Below are 16,558 nucleotides of genomic sequence, written 5' to 3' on the forward strand. Positions count from 1 at the left end.
CAAAAGCTCTGTCAGGGGTGAACTAGGAATCTTTCCACTACACATCACAAACAGAGTTGATTAGATATTGACTTGGATTGCATCATCTATTTCCATAGTCTACCAAATGACAGACTCGTAAAGAAAACATATGATACTTCTGTTGAGCTACAACAAGACTGGGCTGTCCATGTACAAGACATGCCATGTGACGTTAGACATGGCTTCCAAAATGTTTGGCTTAATCCTGCTGTTAATGCCAAGCGCGTTGGAAATATATTTAAGAATCGTCTGAAAGACACGTTTCTCTCTGGCTGGAGACAAGGAATAAAAGGTCTTATCAAGCTCAGCACTTATTGCAAAATAAGTGTTTCGAGAACTATCCCTCATCCGTTCAAAATGTATCTTTTAGAATAGCATAACGAAATTGAGGATTAGTGCCCACTCTTTACAAATCGAAAAGGCCGACATTACAACACGCCAGCCAATGAGAGACTGTCCAACATGCCATATTGATATTGAGAAGGAATTCCACTTCATAATGGATTGTCCAACTTATGATAATGATTGACAAAAGCTGTTACAATCTATTGCATGTCCGACACAATATTACCACCTACCAAGACAGAGATATTCAGTTTGATGTTATCATGCCCCGTTCATCAACATACTGATCAAGAGAATTTGGCGTGTTTGTGTGAGTGTGTGTGTGTGTGTGTGAGTGTGTGTGTGTGTGCCTGTGCCTGTGTGTGTGTGTGTGTGTGTGTGTGTGTGTGTTTCCGGACTATTGAAGTCAGCATAACTCAAGAACCTCTGAATGGATTATAATATATCTGGTTTATGGATGGGTATTGGGGAGACAAAGGTCAATGTCAATTAAGGATGAAGTGCTGTAGGTTTGGGCCCCCTAGCAGTAGCAGCTGGAACTACAGCCTGGGCGGCGATGTCAAAGTCTTTCAAGGACAATAACTGAAGAAAGGAACAACGCATTACCATCATATTTAGTATGCAGGCAGCTTGGATAGAGATGTACATAACAAAGTGCAAATTATGCAAATGTGAACTTAATCTGCATAATTAATGAGGAAAATCTATATTTGTAGTGTTTTCATTATAGGACTCAAATACATGTAACATACGTAGTTTATTGAAGGTGAAGCATTATCAGATATCAATTATGCAAATGAACACCTAATTTGTAATGCAAAAGTGTCATGATTCCTCTAAGTGGTAAATGATAGGACTGTTAACATTGTGACCCATGTAAGTCAGTTAAAGTTGTACATGGCCAAGCATAGATAATGCAAATGTGGAAGTCATTTGCATAATCAAAATATTTAATGGAGATCTGAGGTCTCCGAACTCTTGTTTCTACTGTTATGCATATATTAGATTAGTTCTATAAACGTGTTAGCTATTAGCAATAGGTCAGCTGTTATACATTAATTGTCGCGAAATAAAGTTCTTCTATTTTTCTTTATACGTATTTCTCAATCTAGTCGGACCACATCAAAGATACAGATAGGTTATCATTCTCAGCCGTCCACACGTTTCGTCCCGACAGCCTTGATATGACATTGAGACCCCAACTAACGCGTTCATGATAGGAGTCGTGAGGATAACGCTCCCTAAAATACTTCTGAGCGCCACCCTTCAGCCAGAACGCTTGGAATGTGGTCGGTGAGGACATACCAAATGCTACTGCCTTTGAGGGAGACCTAATTTAGTCAATGGCGTCCTTAGCTGTACTGGTGCCAGAACCACCAATATACAGTGGATACGCACTGGTCCGTCGGAGTGTGCTGCCTGGTGAGACTGAGATCTCGTCGAGGGCTTTGTGTACTTGTTAACCGCCATTACGTCATTACGTCAGAGGACATGGGCGAGGTTAGTTGATTAGTGTTCACTTAGGTTAGTGGTCATTATCATTAGGGCGTTAAACGGGTTGCAGAAGTATCCTCCATCCGTACTGGCGCCGCATGTTTTTGTTGAAATTTAGTACAAATTTTCACTGTCGCACGCCATTAGGCCTTAGGAAAACAATGTTTCGTTTCCGGTTACTCGACCGACACTAGCGAAAACATGCCAACACTAGCCTTTCTTTGGGTCGCAAGGGACACCAAACTTCGATCTGACATCTGAGTCATGAAAACGTTGTAGAAGCGTTTTACAACATGTTCTCTTAATTGATCTTAATTATCTCCATGAAAAATAGAGATTTTTTAATGGAGATATTGTTTTCAGTGCGGTTGTGTGGGTGTGTGCGTGTTTGTTTGTGTGTGCGTCCGGATGCTTGTAGTCCGCTGGATGAATTGGGATGATATTTGGTATGTGGGTAGGTGTTGGGAGGAGAAAGGACAAGGTCGATTTTGGGCCCTGGTATGTGACACTGGAACTGCACTGGCGTCTTTGTCAAAATCTTCCAAGGAGAATAACTGAACAAAGGAACGACAGATTTCCGTGTTATTTGATATGCAGGTAGCTTGGACAGAGATGAACACAATGACGTGCAAATTAGGAACTTGGGACTGAATTTGCCTAAGTAATTAGGAAAATCTATATTTCCATTCTAGGCATGTTGCGGCAAGTTCACACCGGTTAGTTTCAATTGGTAGATAACTGGAATGTCATACTTGTGACATTTGGAAGTTATGTGTCAGTCAACATAGTTGAATAAGAATTATGCAAATGTGGGTCTAATTTGCATAATATATATTTCATGGAGATTTGAGGTCTCCGAACTCTTGTTTCTATTGCAACAGTAAATTGTGCATGTACAATGTTTATCTATATGATCAAAATATGACATTGAAAATACCAGTGCCCTGATCAGTTTCACATTGACCGAAATCTAAAAAAAAAAGAAGAAAAGATTCCCTATCTACCGATCCTAATTATTTCAGGACCGTATGTTGTCCTATGCCTCATTGTCTACTCACGGTGTGGATCATAGAAAAGAAGTTGTTTTACATATTTTGTACTTTTTCTTACCCCAGCCCCCTATCCTCCTCCTTCTCCCAATATCTACACATAGTGGCTTCATAGTGGGTTCTCAGGGTAGTCCATTTCAATGCGTAAGGATAGTACATGTATAGAGAAATGTGATCGTGGTACCCTTTTGCGGACTGGAGACCGATAAGGGGTACCACTTCAATTGTTTAACCTCTCAATCCATCAAAATAAGACATACGAGAGTGCAAGGGAACTGCCATAATAGGGAACAGTTAACCTACTATTGACTGTCACCAAACCAGGTTTTGTGGTTTCCTCACCTCAAGAATGTATTGTACAGATTTTGTACTTAGTATTTTAATTGTCTGTGCGTGATGTGTATATCTTCCTATTCAAAATTGTCAGCAAACTCTGCAGTTCAGGTTGTTTTCCCCCTGCGCGTTTGCGCCTGGTACTAAAGTTGAATAAAAAAGAACCTCAAAGGCTGTAACTGTATCTATATAGCCGGCATAACCGCCCTTCGGCGTAACACACCAGCTCCAAGTCACGTGGTTACTGTTACCAGACCACCTATCCTGTTCATTACCTTCGCCAAGAAGGTTATGTTTTATCGAGCGTGTGTCTGTGTGTTTGCTAGTGGACACGATAACTCGATCGCGAGAATGCCTGGATGGATTGTCTTCATATATGGTATGTCGGTAGGTATATATAAAAATGATAGTATATATAGGCCAACTTCGCACAATTGATCACTTTTCCTTGGATACTTTGTGGAAAACTTACTTAAACAAACAAACAAACAAACAAACAAACAAAACAAACAAAACAAACAAACAAACAATCATATTTTTCTCTAATCCGGAAAGACAGGAATATTTTTGCATAAGAAAAGAGGGACGGCCACATTCCAGAAAGACCACTGCAGGAGGATTCTATTCCAAAGGTATGAAATTCCTGCGAGACCTGGGGAGATTATGGAATTTCTGCTGATACACATGTGATGATCATGTGATCTGGACGTCACCTGTGATCTTGTTTTCTAGGTCAAATGCCCCAGGGGCCTGGGTGACCCACTTTCCACCATTGTATTTCCTGGCGTCCTGTGGACAGTTTCCTGGGGACTAACATTCCAAACATACCTGTGGACTGCAGCCTACAGTTCCTAGAATTCTTGCAGACTGCACACAATACCATACCATTAGGCTCGCCCCTGAGGCGTCGACAAAATCCACTATGTTGCATTATAAAGACTCACGCATGTGGCGCCTGACACGTGTCAGTTGCAAAACTGGGGCAAATATTCCCCTGCTGGAAGACCTATCCCCAGGGCCATACAGTTAGTGGTCAAAACACAAAGTATGTAAAATGTATGTAAAATGGACACATTTGTGTGGGGCATTTCGATGATTATTTAAATCAAAAAATTATGTACACTTTGCTGGTTGTCTTTGTTTCCTCTCTGTCCTTAAAAAAATTGAATACCCGATCCGACCAATGAAATACCAAATCTGGAATATACCCCGGATGTACGTCGAGTACGCTATATGTACGCTATCCGTACGTTATCTGTGCGTTTGTCATACGTCACTGATACGTACAATGCGCTGCCCGATCGCAGGACGAACGGCACTAATTCGTGACGTATGTTCTTATTCGCTATACGTTTGATCATCATGCGTTGTATCTGCGCTGCAAATAACGCTATGTGTACGCTGCGCAGAGATCGTGCCGGAAGAGAAGCGCATTTCCGCGTATGAAGCGCGAACACAAAGCGCGCTCGTACCGCAATCGACCGATGTCGGACGTATGCACTGCGTATTTATAACGTCTGAGCTGTGTAACAGCGTTCGCACGAAAGTTTTTGGTAGTTTCAAAATACCTTGCGTGTGCCTGCGTACCTAAAACTTACACAAAACGATTGAGATACGCATTAGGTGCGTATTGTGCGCACGCCTGCGTATGACAAAAATGTTGATACGCAACTGACACGGACATGATATACGCACAAGTGTGAGAGGGCCCTAACACATGTTGGCTTACACATGTACAGAATGGGCGAAGTTGGCGGGAGGGTCATTAGACAGAGGAGAAAGTGCGTACAAAGCGATATGTCAACAGATCCCAGCAATATAGTTACATTGTCACAACTGTATATAGAAATGAATGTGAAACTTACAATTTATTCATTTATTTTCTTTTATTGACAAATGTTACAGTACATAACACAGACTCTCAGGCAGCGTATTTGACAAACACAAATACATAGATTTTTTAAAATCTGTTCAGTAAGGATTGCCATATTTAGTTATACATTGAGCGCCATGATTGATTTTTGATACAAGGTGATTTTATGCCTTTACAGCCTTCCTGCTTTTAAGTTTGATTTATATAATAAGCTCATCAATTGCGAAAAGAGTTCTACCAAAACAAACCAGTCATAATAAACCAGTCTATATGTCAGTCTTTCAGATATGCACATATGAACTTTAAGCAGGGACACGACATGCGTCCTATTCCATGTGCTTTTGTGCCCTGTTCCAGAGAGCACTGTCCACAACCGGGGTACCTAAAGGTTCCACCACGAAGAGTATCCAAGCCAGACAGGTATGCTACTCTGTACTGTATGAGGAGTGGATGCCAAGACGGTAAATTGTTGTTGCACTTTTAATTTCTTTCTTTGGAGAAAAACAACGTCGGGGGAGGCATAGGTGACAGCCCAGAATAATCAATTGCAGCCGTCAGCCATATAATAATAATAATAATAATAATAATATCAGGTGTATTTGCAGCCAGTGCCACAGGCAGGTACCCAATGTGTAGGGTAATGAGGCTGTTTAACGTGTTCGAGGCACCTCCTCGAGCACGGGACCCCCGTTTTACGTATCTTTGAGTTTTATATTTGGTTCATGTATAAAAGCATGTAGTACATCTAGTAGCAAAACATCAGGGTAGATTAATACTCTTTTACCTTTGTAATGAAATGAATGACCTAATTGTCTGACCACAGGCCAATATCAACGTTGCTGCCCTGTTACCTGGTGCCGCCCGTCCCCACTCACGCTCCCCCCAGCCCGGACGCACTGCGCAGGCGCCACGGCCGCAGCCGGACGCACGGTTCGACAGTAAAAAAGTACGTCATCCGTGACGAGAGGGAAATAGCAAATGGGGTCTGGGCGATAGATAATCTAGATGATTATTTCAAATTCTGCCCTAGGGATAATTGACAATATAGGAAAAGACTGATTGATTGATTGACTGATTGATTTGACAATAAATGAAGAGCAATACAACAGATCAATATTAAGATAATAAACCTCTTCAGAGAAACATGCTGTCACAAAGATTTATTTATCGTTCTAATTTGACGGTCCCTTCTATTGCATACTGAGAAGGACAGATCATCCACTCATGTGAAATAGTGGCAGTTTGGCACTTTCACTGGCATTCACAGAGGAGCCGTTCTACCACCCTTGCGTGTTATTTTTTCTGCAGCCTGATCCAGAGCGCGCGGGGCCAAAAGTAGACCTTGAGGAGTTACGCAACGTCAGACAGGACCTGAAGTTTGCCCCTATGCCCAAAGGCAAATCTTACGCAGAGGTAGAGCACAAGTTAGGTAAGGTTTGGGTAATTGAATGTCACAATAGCATTGGTCCAGCATGCGTAGGAGGAAAGAAACAGAAGCATTGCGCACAGCTAAAGAAGAAGCACAAAACAAACCAAAAGTTCGGAGACTTAATACCTCATACCCCCGTTTTTGTAAATTCATGATCATTGCTTCATTTGTTTCAGGAATTATGCAAATAATTGTACTTGCAACTAGTTTATTTCATTTGATTTTGGGTGATGGTCTACTGTAATAGAATCATATTTGTTGTATGTGTGGAAATCTTATTCTTATGCAGAAATCCATGTAAGAATTATTGAGTTATGGGAAAATGACGTCCACATGTACATAATCTACGCAAAGTGATGTTCACCTTTAATCAACTTCCACATGTCATAAGTATGGAAATCTGATCATTTACAACTAAGGAATTTTGGCATTGTCGCAACTTGCAAATTTAATTTAATTAGACCCTTGTTTGCTTAATTGGTACTTGCTAATGTCCCGCCGCAAAACACTGTCTACAATAACATTGGTCCCGATCCAATTCTCCAAGGATCCTATCACCACTTCCAACCTACATCCTTTCAATCTCTCAACTGCAAGTTTCACACAACAACTCCGCACACATGTACATACCAAGCCAAACACCATAACTGCGAAAACACGGGCCAACAGACAGTCCAAAAACAGCACCTCCCGTGAATGAGTGGCCTCTTCCATTAACCATATGACCTAAACCTTCTGCGACTAGTTAGGAGCTCTGCTTCTAGTCTGACCTTTGTGGTTACCCATTCCCTTCCCACTTCTACTGAAAATGTAACAGCTATAGACGGGCACCACCACATGAATACAAACACACCAATAACTAGCAATCCTTAACTCCTTAGCCACTCCATCAAGCCTAAACACACCAGCTACACTACAACGCTCTATGGAAAGGGCAGCCCAAATGACCTGACATCCGTGACCGTGTGAGTGTAGCCATGAGTCACGTGTAATCACTTCCGGCCTGTTTACAACATTGAGTCAAAGCCAAACCAGACATCCAATTCTCCCTGTATCTTACTACACCATTCCAACCTTACAGCCTGGCAGGCTCTCACTCAGTAACAATCACACAGCTGCGGACTCACACCAAGACAAACAGATACGTCGATGAAGGATACATTCAAACAAACAAACAAACAAACAAACAAACAAACAAACTGATTACAATACCTCCGTTTTCACGCAGGTAACACGGAGGTAACAAAGACTTCCCATTTGGCCAAGGACTCTCGATCTAACGGATGAGAAAATCAGCAATCACTCATGTTTGACGTCCTCACACTTTCTTCAAATATAACGTGGTTTAAGCTATTATGGTTAATATGCATTCTTGTTTTGCTTCCAGAATCTACAGGTTCGGCGCATGAGTGACATGGGATCACTACCCTCTGCGGACCGCAGAATATGAACATACAAAAAGAACATGATGTTACTCTGGGCATCACGCATGGGAAGATTGCACTGAGTCAAGTACCACAGCACCAGGACATGACTGAAGCCCAATACTGCAATTACATGTACTAGCATGACCTACAACTCTAGAAATTCAGGCTAAGGTTTAGTTTGTTGGTATGGGACGATAACAAGCAACTATGACATAGTCTATAGCAAGCCGAGTAACCGTGGGAACTCTCAATCCAAAATGATCAAATGACAGCATTCAGTCGTAATAGGCTAAACGTAAGAGTGATGTACTTATACAAATGGTTTGAAGTAAAGTGAGGGGGGTGTGGTCATTTTTAAATTGCTGTTGGATTGTCCAGCGAAAGTTTGTTAGATGTTAACGTTATCACTAATTTTGTATAGACAACTGTAACGGTATGACGGTGTTTGCATAGAAGCTATAGATAGACTGTTATAAAAGTTGGTATGTTGTTAGGTCATGATGACCTATAGAAGAAATAGTTAGATTTATGCACCGCTTTTGTATCTTGTGTTCTGGCCAAGATGGCTGGTACACTGTAGGTAGCTATTGTGCTCGAAAATACATTACGTTTGACATAAGTTTGGGCCCTTCGCTTTTGAACTACATGTATGTTGTACGAGTATTTTTGTCACAGCCTCTGAAACGAGAAGGTATGAATGGATTTTCATGATATTCTTTTTTTTATCGTTTACCCGATAGACCTCCTCGTGGCGTAACACACCAGGTTTGAACATGGGCACTAGGCCTAGGAATTGTTGTTGAGCAAGGGACCGAGCCACCGCTGAGCGCTCCGGAAACGCCCCGTCAGCACTGGACCACGTAGCGCTGGACTGTACTCGCTCACCGAGATCAGCTTAGGACCAGTTCATCATCATCATCATCATCATCATCATCAGTCGACGTGCTTTCAGGACCAGTTAGCTTCAATACTGCTTCCAAGGTTCTTCTGTGTCTGGGTTGGTTGTCGGTTGTGTTTGGGTCAGGGGTGGTTGGTACGCGTCCTGGTAGTAGTCACCTTGTTAATGGGCTTGGTTGCGAAAGGGTGAGCAGTGATTTGTTTCAGAATCTGGGGTGAGTCATGGGTAGGTTAGGAACTAGTTGGGAGTACTTGATCAGATGCTAAGTTCAGCATCGGGGAATCTCTACTTCGATGGGTCTGCTTAACTCCGTAAGGGTATTTTGTTATTATAAATGAATTGTGTATCAATAAATGTGTAATCAGCCGAATTCTTACAGAATTCAGTTTGTGGTGAATCAGGCGACGTGTTTTGTAAAACAATATGATACTCAATAATCCGTGCCCATGTATTCCAAATTTCTTTGCTAATTGTTAATAGCAAAGAACACAAGGACGAGCTTTTCTTTAATATCGCCCCCAAAGTTCGTAGCCTGACGAATCGCGCTCCAAGTGGCCGGCCGAGAGCTTGTGTAAATACAGGCTACAAAGTTCGTAACCCACCTTTTTTCAGGCCTGATCAGACCAAGGAGGTTAACCTCCTTGATCAGACACATTGCATTTGGCCATTATAAGGCTAGAGTACGTAGGGCGTTAAGTAGAATATTGAATGCTTTTTGATGCACGTGGAATAAGTGGTAGTAAATTAGTAGGTACTTTATCGTATACTGTTAAGTTGTATGCATTTCTTTAAATTCCTAAATCATCAGATATCAGATACTAATTACACCCCCTTCTGGGCTACTTTAAACAACTAATGAACCTCGTCCTGTCTACAGCTGACCTGACAACGATTTACACGGGCTATGTCACGCCCATTCTAGTATACGCGACACATACACGGTCACCAGGACAAACACAACCCCAGGCTGATAAACTGGAAAGATTCCAGAAGCGGGCGTGTCCTTAGGATCGAACCCGGGCCCTTAGGATCCACGGAATGTGATCCAGATGGCGAAGCAGCGGGGTTGCGTTACCGCTTGCGCCACGGGGACATGAATTTTGATAGTGCATAAAAATCCAAGAAACCTTTGGAATACAGAAACAAAGAAGAGCTAGTAAGCGAACTCCTACTCTGGGAGCCAACTCATGGGCATTCCTCTGTCGGGCGACCCCGAAGGACCTACATAGACCAACTTGCTGGGGATGTAGGGGTGAGGTCTGAACATCTAGACCAACTTATGGCGGATCGTGTTGCCTGGAGGGAAAGAGCAACCCTAGTCCGGGCAAGCTGCCCGATATGATGATGATGATGATATAACGTTAAGCATAGGTTTGAGGTCGTCGAACTCTAGTTTGGGCAATCTTGTACAGAGATTTGAAAACGGAAGTAGCTTGCTTACCATTTCGGCTTGGGGACGACGCCACAAAGATATTCTACATTTAGTTTTAAATCCCATACGTCCTTGAAATATTTTGAGTTTATGGAAATTTGCTGGTTAAACATGAGCAAACTTAAGTCCAATACAAAAGATGATGTCCTTGATTGACGTCATGCTAGCCACGCCCTGTATGTGTGCGATGCAACGTCAAGTTCTACAAATCAAGGTTTGAAATTTATGCAACATTAAATACAACACGAAATATTAAAATGTTTCATGTATCAAATTTGACCAAGGTTCCTTTCCACAGAAATTCAGATTATAGAAACAGTTTAAAGAAAAATGAGCAAGACAACATACAGGTTGCATATTCCTGTATTTGTAACATACAGTGTAGGCAACATTGAACGTCAGACCCTGTTCAAAATTTAATCTTTTATACATACCAGCAATCTTACCTCAAGTATACAACGTAGAAATAATCACATCTAATATGTAGACAACATCAACTTGTAACATATACAGGTACAGGTACTGTTTGTCGCAAGAAACACAAATATAATGGCTACAATGACAACGAAGAACAAATGAACCTTTAAAAAAGTTAAAAGGGACATAACAGCATGACTAAATGACTGATTCGGGCTCTTTTCATTAGGCCCATTCCTGGTGTGATTTTAGTTATCAGAGTGGCACCATATAATGCACTATGCCAGCAGGGACAACATCTTTTATCATTCACAATCACCATCCATCTCAAGTAAGGATGAACTTTTATGAGCATCTATTACATGTAATACTGGCTATTAGAGCTCCCTTGCCAGTATGTCACAAAAACCATTATCAACCCCTGATACCAGGGTTTGACCGCTTTTCCCATGGTTCTATACATACATTGCTTAAATGATACCAAGTAGATAAAACTTAAGCCAACAACAATTCACATTCCCAACCCATGTAGGTACCAAATTTCTAAAGATTTAAAAGCATTCTATTAAAACAAAAAGTTGCTTTCTCTAAAACCCTTTCACAGTTCAACAGCAAACCCTGACTACAAAGCTAAGCTCAATGTTTGCCATGCTATGTTGACTATATAAAGGTAAGTAGTTTAGGTTTATAAAACTGTAGGTAAGTACCAGTAGATGCCATACTTTGTACCTTGTACAATTGTTGTGCAATAAAGTTGTATATATAAAGACAATAATTGGCATATGGTGGATGAATCCCAGGTATATCGATGACACATGATGCCTTGTGCAATCTGAACTCCTCATCTCCCTATGACATAACATGACATGTACATGTTGTCTAACAGGACAGAGTCAAATGACACAAGATTTAATAAGGGTATGATGACACAGAGATGTAGATGATGAACGTTGTTTGGTATTCAATACGACTTTTGTCATATGATATGGCACGAACTTTCATTTGATAAGACCGAGCTTGTGTTAAGGGCCTTAATGTATATAGTACACCTGTGCCCTTATCTGGTCGTAATGCGAAGGGTAAGTTACTCTCTTGCTCAGTTATGGCAAATGTTGTTTTAGGGTGTTGTCTGCCATCTTCAAAGTAAGCTATGAGTCGTAGTAAGTCCTGATCAGTATCAATGCCATAGGGCAGGGCCAGGGTCTTGAACTCCACAGCATAATCTGTTGGACATCTGTAGTCTGCAGGGTTACAATCTCTTATGCAGTACCTAAGCAAAGGACAGTGGAACAATGTCAGATTGGTAGTAAACATGCACCTAAAATGGTGCAACAGGCACATAACACACCTCTCATAATACTGAAAGTTTCTGCTAACCCAAAGATGATGAATTCTACAAAATTTGCCTGTCTGGGGTAACTGTTATTTGATGACCCTGTCTTTACCATGAAGACTAACAGAAGTCTGAGCTTCCAGCGGCCCTCACTAATCACTCCCTCATCTGAGGGTACAGTCATTACAGTGTTGAAGCTTTCGTTGCGTAAATGAGCTTGATTGAATGGACATTTGGCAGTTTTGGGCCCATCCTATAATAGGATGAACTTGTACAGTATATACTGTTCTGTGAGAAAGGTACAGGACACATACCCAGTGGAAGATTCTCTCTTGTAGTTGGGTGGGCATGGAGAGTCCACACACTCATAGTCTCCACGGCGATTAAAACACAACTTGTTTGGACCGCAGTTGATATTTTGTTCGATACATTCATTGATATCTGAAAAAAAATTGACAAATATCATTATCAACACATGCTACTTCTTTAAAACCTTGAATTCTTGATTTTGATTGTTTATCCTGTCTATGCTTGGTCATGAACAACTTTAACTAACTTACACATGTTGCAATATTGACATTCCTATCTTCTACCACTTAGATGAATTATGGCTCTTTTGCACTAATTGTGAAAATTAGGGATCACAAGCTATCTGCCACAAGAAAAATCAAGACCATCGCAAGTCCAGGTCAAAAGATATAAAAACTGAAGTTCTGCTGCAGTACCAAGGTCACATACCAGGGGACTTAAATTGACTTTGAATTTAGGCTTCCCAACCCTACCCACATACCAAATATCAAGAGGTTCTTGAGTTATGCTGAGTGTAGTCCGGAACCACAAACAGACAGACAGACAGACAGACAGACACATAGACACACCCAAAACTATATCTCCATTTTTCATGGAGATAACGACTTGAGGCTTCATAAAAGTATTAACCTAAATTTCAATCTTAAAAATTCTGCTGCACTAGAAGTCAGAAGGGTCTGTTTTATTAAAAAAATGGAAAGAAAAAAGGCTGTTGACCAGCTCGAACTCTGAGAAAAGCTGAAAGTAGTGCAGAAACCCTAATTTTGACCCCATTTTTCTCCTAACATGTATACATCCCGCTCAGGGCCAGAAGGACCCAACAACTCACACATGTCCTTACATCAACTAAACTGCTGAACTGAACAAATTTTGACCAACCTACCTGTACTGTCTATCCCAAAAAGGCTCCAGAATTTTCAAGGAAAAGAAAGATTTTCAAGGGTTTTAAGTAGGGACTACAAAAGTTAAAATATTCCCATTTTGAGCTCACCACTGCGCAACTCCACTGGGGTGTCTACCCTTTTGTTACATGTTAAGTGAAAATACTTCCCACACCTTTTGGTTTATAGGGCAGTGTCCATCTCCATTTCTATTGCTCTAAGGTCGCATAGTTGTGAAAGCACTAAAGCAGGGCAGTACATACATGTAACATAACATGACCTATTTACGTGCAGAACCTATTTACGTCTGATTTGGCTCATGTCCACATGTCGCGGTGTATTATGCCAAAGCCTGTTCTCATGAGCAATAAAGAACATCATAAGTATGATCCTAAGCCATCTCTTTAATTTTTGCACAGCAAAACAAAATGGCCATGAGTTTACCACGTGAACGCCACGTGCCGCGCATGTGGGGGGAATTTACAGATAAACATTGTTTTTTTCCATCGCGTTAAGCAAGTGGCCGGACAGACATAGTGATTTTATTATCATTTGTCTGCAGACTACTTAGGACAGTTACTGTGCATTTTTTTCTGGTCTATGTTCTTCAAGCATAGCGCTAGAAGGGAAAAGACCGAGGTGGACGATAATGGGTTACCCTTGCACAATTCTTCATCATATACCCGTATACCTCAGTATAAATACATGCTCGCACGGCATTAAATAGGCGGAGAAAAACTTACAGACCATGCATTTTCTTTTTAGAAGAGCTGATATTTCTGACCATGGGTAAAAATTTGGCTCTGTCCGTGCGGTTTTAAGATAAATACGTTTTGAATAAATCGGACGTAAATTGGTCATGTTACGTTAGGTACAATATTGTGCTCAACTTCCACACTATGCTATGGACAATAGTGCTCCGATTTCTACTAGATTTTAAATACCTTTTAACTTGCTATACCTGACCTCTTAATTTGTAAGCTGAATTCGATTGTTGATTTTAGATGTATATAGTCCTTATTCCCAATGTTGTCTTAAGTACAAAGTAGTGTTGAAATATTTTAATTGAATTTTGCTGTCCGATAATTGTAATGCCCGAACTCCAATTCAGCCAATGGGCTGCCATTGTTCGCGACATGTGTGAATATGAATTGATGAATAAAACCATTACTACGTACTATGCTGAGTGCTAAACAGAGAAAGCAGTATGTGCCATTTCTTAAGTCTTTGGTATGACTGTGACCTCCCAAACATTCAGGCCGTACAGCGAGCACTCTACCGACCAGGCTTCTGTACTGGTCAGATGTTACATGATGACATCATTAAGTTTCATTTTGAATTTGAAAAAAAAAAAAGGTTCTATTTCACAAAGTTTACTTTATAACGTTACATGAAAATACATTGTACACGGTAATGTGATTTTGATTTCATGTTAATCTTATATGATCCAAGAAAGGAAACCCCTGCTACATATACAATCATGCAAAGGTGGTAGGGCATAATGGGTTAACTTTTATTTTGTCTGCTGCACCACAAGTAGATTATCCCGACCTTGACATGTTCCTCCAGACGGCATGACACGATAGCCTGTTGGGCAGCGGCACTGGTAACTGCCCACTGTGTTGTAACACTCATGCTGACATTTGGACCTGGGACCTGCACATTCATCCACATCTAGAAAATGAAGTACATTGTAGATGTGTGAGAAATTACACCATTTTCATCTTGTCTTGTCTTGTCTTGCCATTATCTATAACACAAGTTAACAGTAACATGACGTAAGATTCTTCATAGAATAGGAAATCGAGTCAATTGAGCATTAGCAAGTATTCTTTCATAATTATGCATATGCAAATATCATATTGTCTACCTACACCTATATATGTGTATAATGTCACTGGATGGTATAAGCAAAGCTGAACAATGTCACCTTACCTGAACATACTCCATCTACCTCCTGGTAGCCGGCCTCACAGCCTGACTTTGTAGTTATCACATTACTAAAAAATTAATAAATTGCAAAATGTCAGATTACAAAGTGCAATGACAAATGGCCAAACCTTCTATACAATCCTGTACGATCATGCTTCTTGAAGTTCTCATTTCAATAATTAATGATAAAATACTATATAATAGCTCCTTTGTGATAACATCAGGGTTTTTCTATGTACATACAGGACTGGTGACTCGTTTACTTTTGTTTTGCACAAATGATAAACCGCCTCACACGTAACACCTCAGTTTTCTACAGTATGGTATAATAGCTGCATACAACCAGACTGTTACTAAGGTTTGATCCACTCAAAATGTGCTAGAGGTGTGATTCTCCTCAAACATAGGACCTCCAGCTATCCAAGAGGATGTTCCCTACTGAAGCTACATTTTGTAGGTACTCATTTTCACCTGAGTTGAGTGAAGAAATATTCCTCAATCACATCCAACAATACACATCCACAGATGGCTGACTGTGGGCAGGAAGCATATAGACTTGTCAGATTGTTGCCTTTGATAGTGCAGCAACTGGTACAATTTTATCATTAGATTTTCTTCTCTTGAATTGTCAAATTAGTCCATGAGGCTGTCTGACCTTAGTAATTTGTGTACAAACATGACAAGTCTATATGTTTCTTGCTCCCAGTCAGTCATCTGTAGATGTGAATTGAGGAATGCTGGGATGGTCATAATCTCCCCTGATAGCAGATGAAGCATGCAGGATTGGGCAGGGCTGATTCTGGAGCTGCTGTTTGAGGTGTGGAAGCTGACCTGCTTCCTGGGAGATTGTACAGTTAACAACAAAATCATACATACCCTTGTCGAGCTAATGACAATGAGTATGAACAAGTTTGTGGTTAACTGCATTTATGCAGCTACAGCCATATAGACCTGTTTAATTAGTAAATGTGAAGTCAGATTCTCTTTCCAAACCTCACCAGACAAAGATGGGAAACATCAGAGAAAAAAAAGGACAAAAGAGAACAAAATAACAAAACAAAGACGTTTACTTGTCATCTGGGTGCCAGAGGCCAGCACAAGATCGGCGGTCAGCCAACAACTTCTGACCGGGTGGACACAGACATTTGTAGGATCCTGGCAGATTGCGGCATTTGTATGCACAGGGGCGTGGCTGCCGTTGACATTCATCCATATCTGAGAAAAGGAGATGTTGATGAAACACAATTGCTTTTTGGTTGCAAGACGGAGTAGAAAAGGAAAAATAAAAAGAATCCAAATTACCCCTGATCTATGATGAATACATTTCTGTGTCATTATCATACACATAGATGCACCAAAATAAATGTCTGATGTTCAAGTGTTTT

The 16,558-nt window shown here is 40.8% G+C and overlaps 2 protein-coding genes across 3 annotated transcripts in view; one reads left to right on the forward strand and one right to left on the reverse strand.

Moving 5' to 3' along the window:
• The first annotated feature begins 1,578 nt into the window (after nt 1-1,578).
• On the forward strand, nt 1,579-9,239 carry LOC136441282 (small muscular protein-like). 2 transcript variants are annotated; one of them, XM_066437479.1, is made up of 5 exons: nt 1,579-1,866; nt 5,393-5,535; nt 5,939-6,061; nt 6,424-6,544; nt 7,932-9,239. In XM_066437479.1, the coding sequence occupies exons 2-5, from the start codon at nt 5,449-5,451 to the stop codon at nt 7,955-7,957; spliced, it is 357 nt and encodes a 118-aa protein (XP_066293576.1). In that variant the 5' UTR covers nt 1,579-1,866; nt 5,393-5,448; the 3' UTR covers nt 7,958-9,239. The 2 variants fall into 2 exon arrangements, with proteins under 2 accessions (XP_066293576.1, XP_066293577.1); XM_066437480.1 differs by having other exon boundaries at nt 1,593-1,866; nt 5,473-5,535.
• Nucleotides 9,240-10,648: 1,409 nt separating this feature from the next.
• The window catches only part of LOC136441281 (hemicentin-1-like), a 141,503-nt gene continuing 135,593 nt past the window's right edge, over nt 10,649-16,558 (reverse strand). The window contains exons 72-76 of the mRNA XM_066437478.1: nt 16,244-16,388; nt 15,177-15,241; nt 14,793-14,915; nt 12,366-12,492; nt 10,649-11,988 (exon numbers count right to left, since the gene is read on the reverse strand). Coding sequence (XP_066293575.1) covers nt 11,628-11,988; nt 12,366-12,492; nt 14,793-14,915; nt 15,177-15,241; nt 16,244-16,388 — 821 coding nt within the window. The 3' untranslated portion in view covers nt 10,649-11,627. The remainder of the gene's footprint in view (nt 11,989-12,365; nt 12,493-14,792; nt 14,916-15,176; nt 15,242-16,243; nt 16,389-16,558) is intronic.

This window comes from Branchiostoma lanceolatum, chromosome 9 (assembly GCF_035083965.1).
Source record: "Branchiostoma lanceolatum isolate klBraLanc5 chromosome 9, klBraLanc5.hap2, whole genome shotgun sequence".
Lineage (NCBI taxonomy): Eukaryota > Metazoa > Chordata > Leptocardii > Amphioxiformes > Branchiostomatidae > Branchiostoma > Branchiostoma lanceolatum.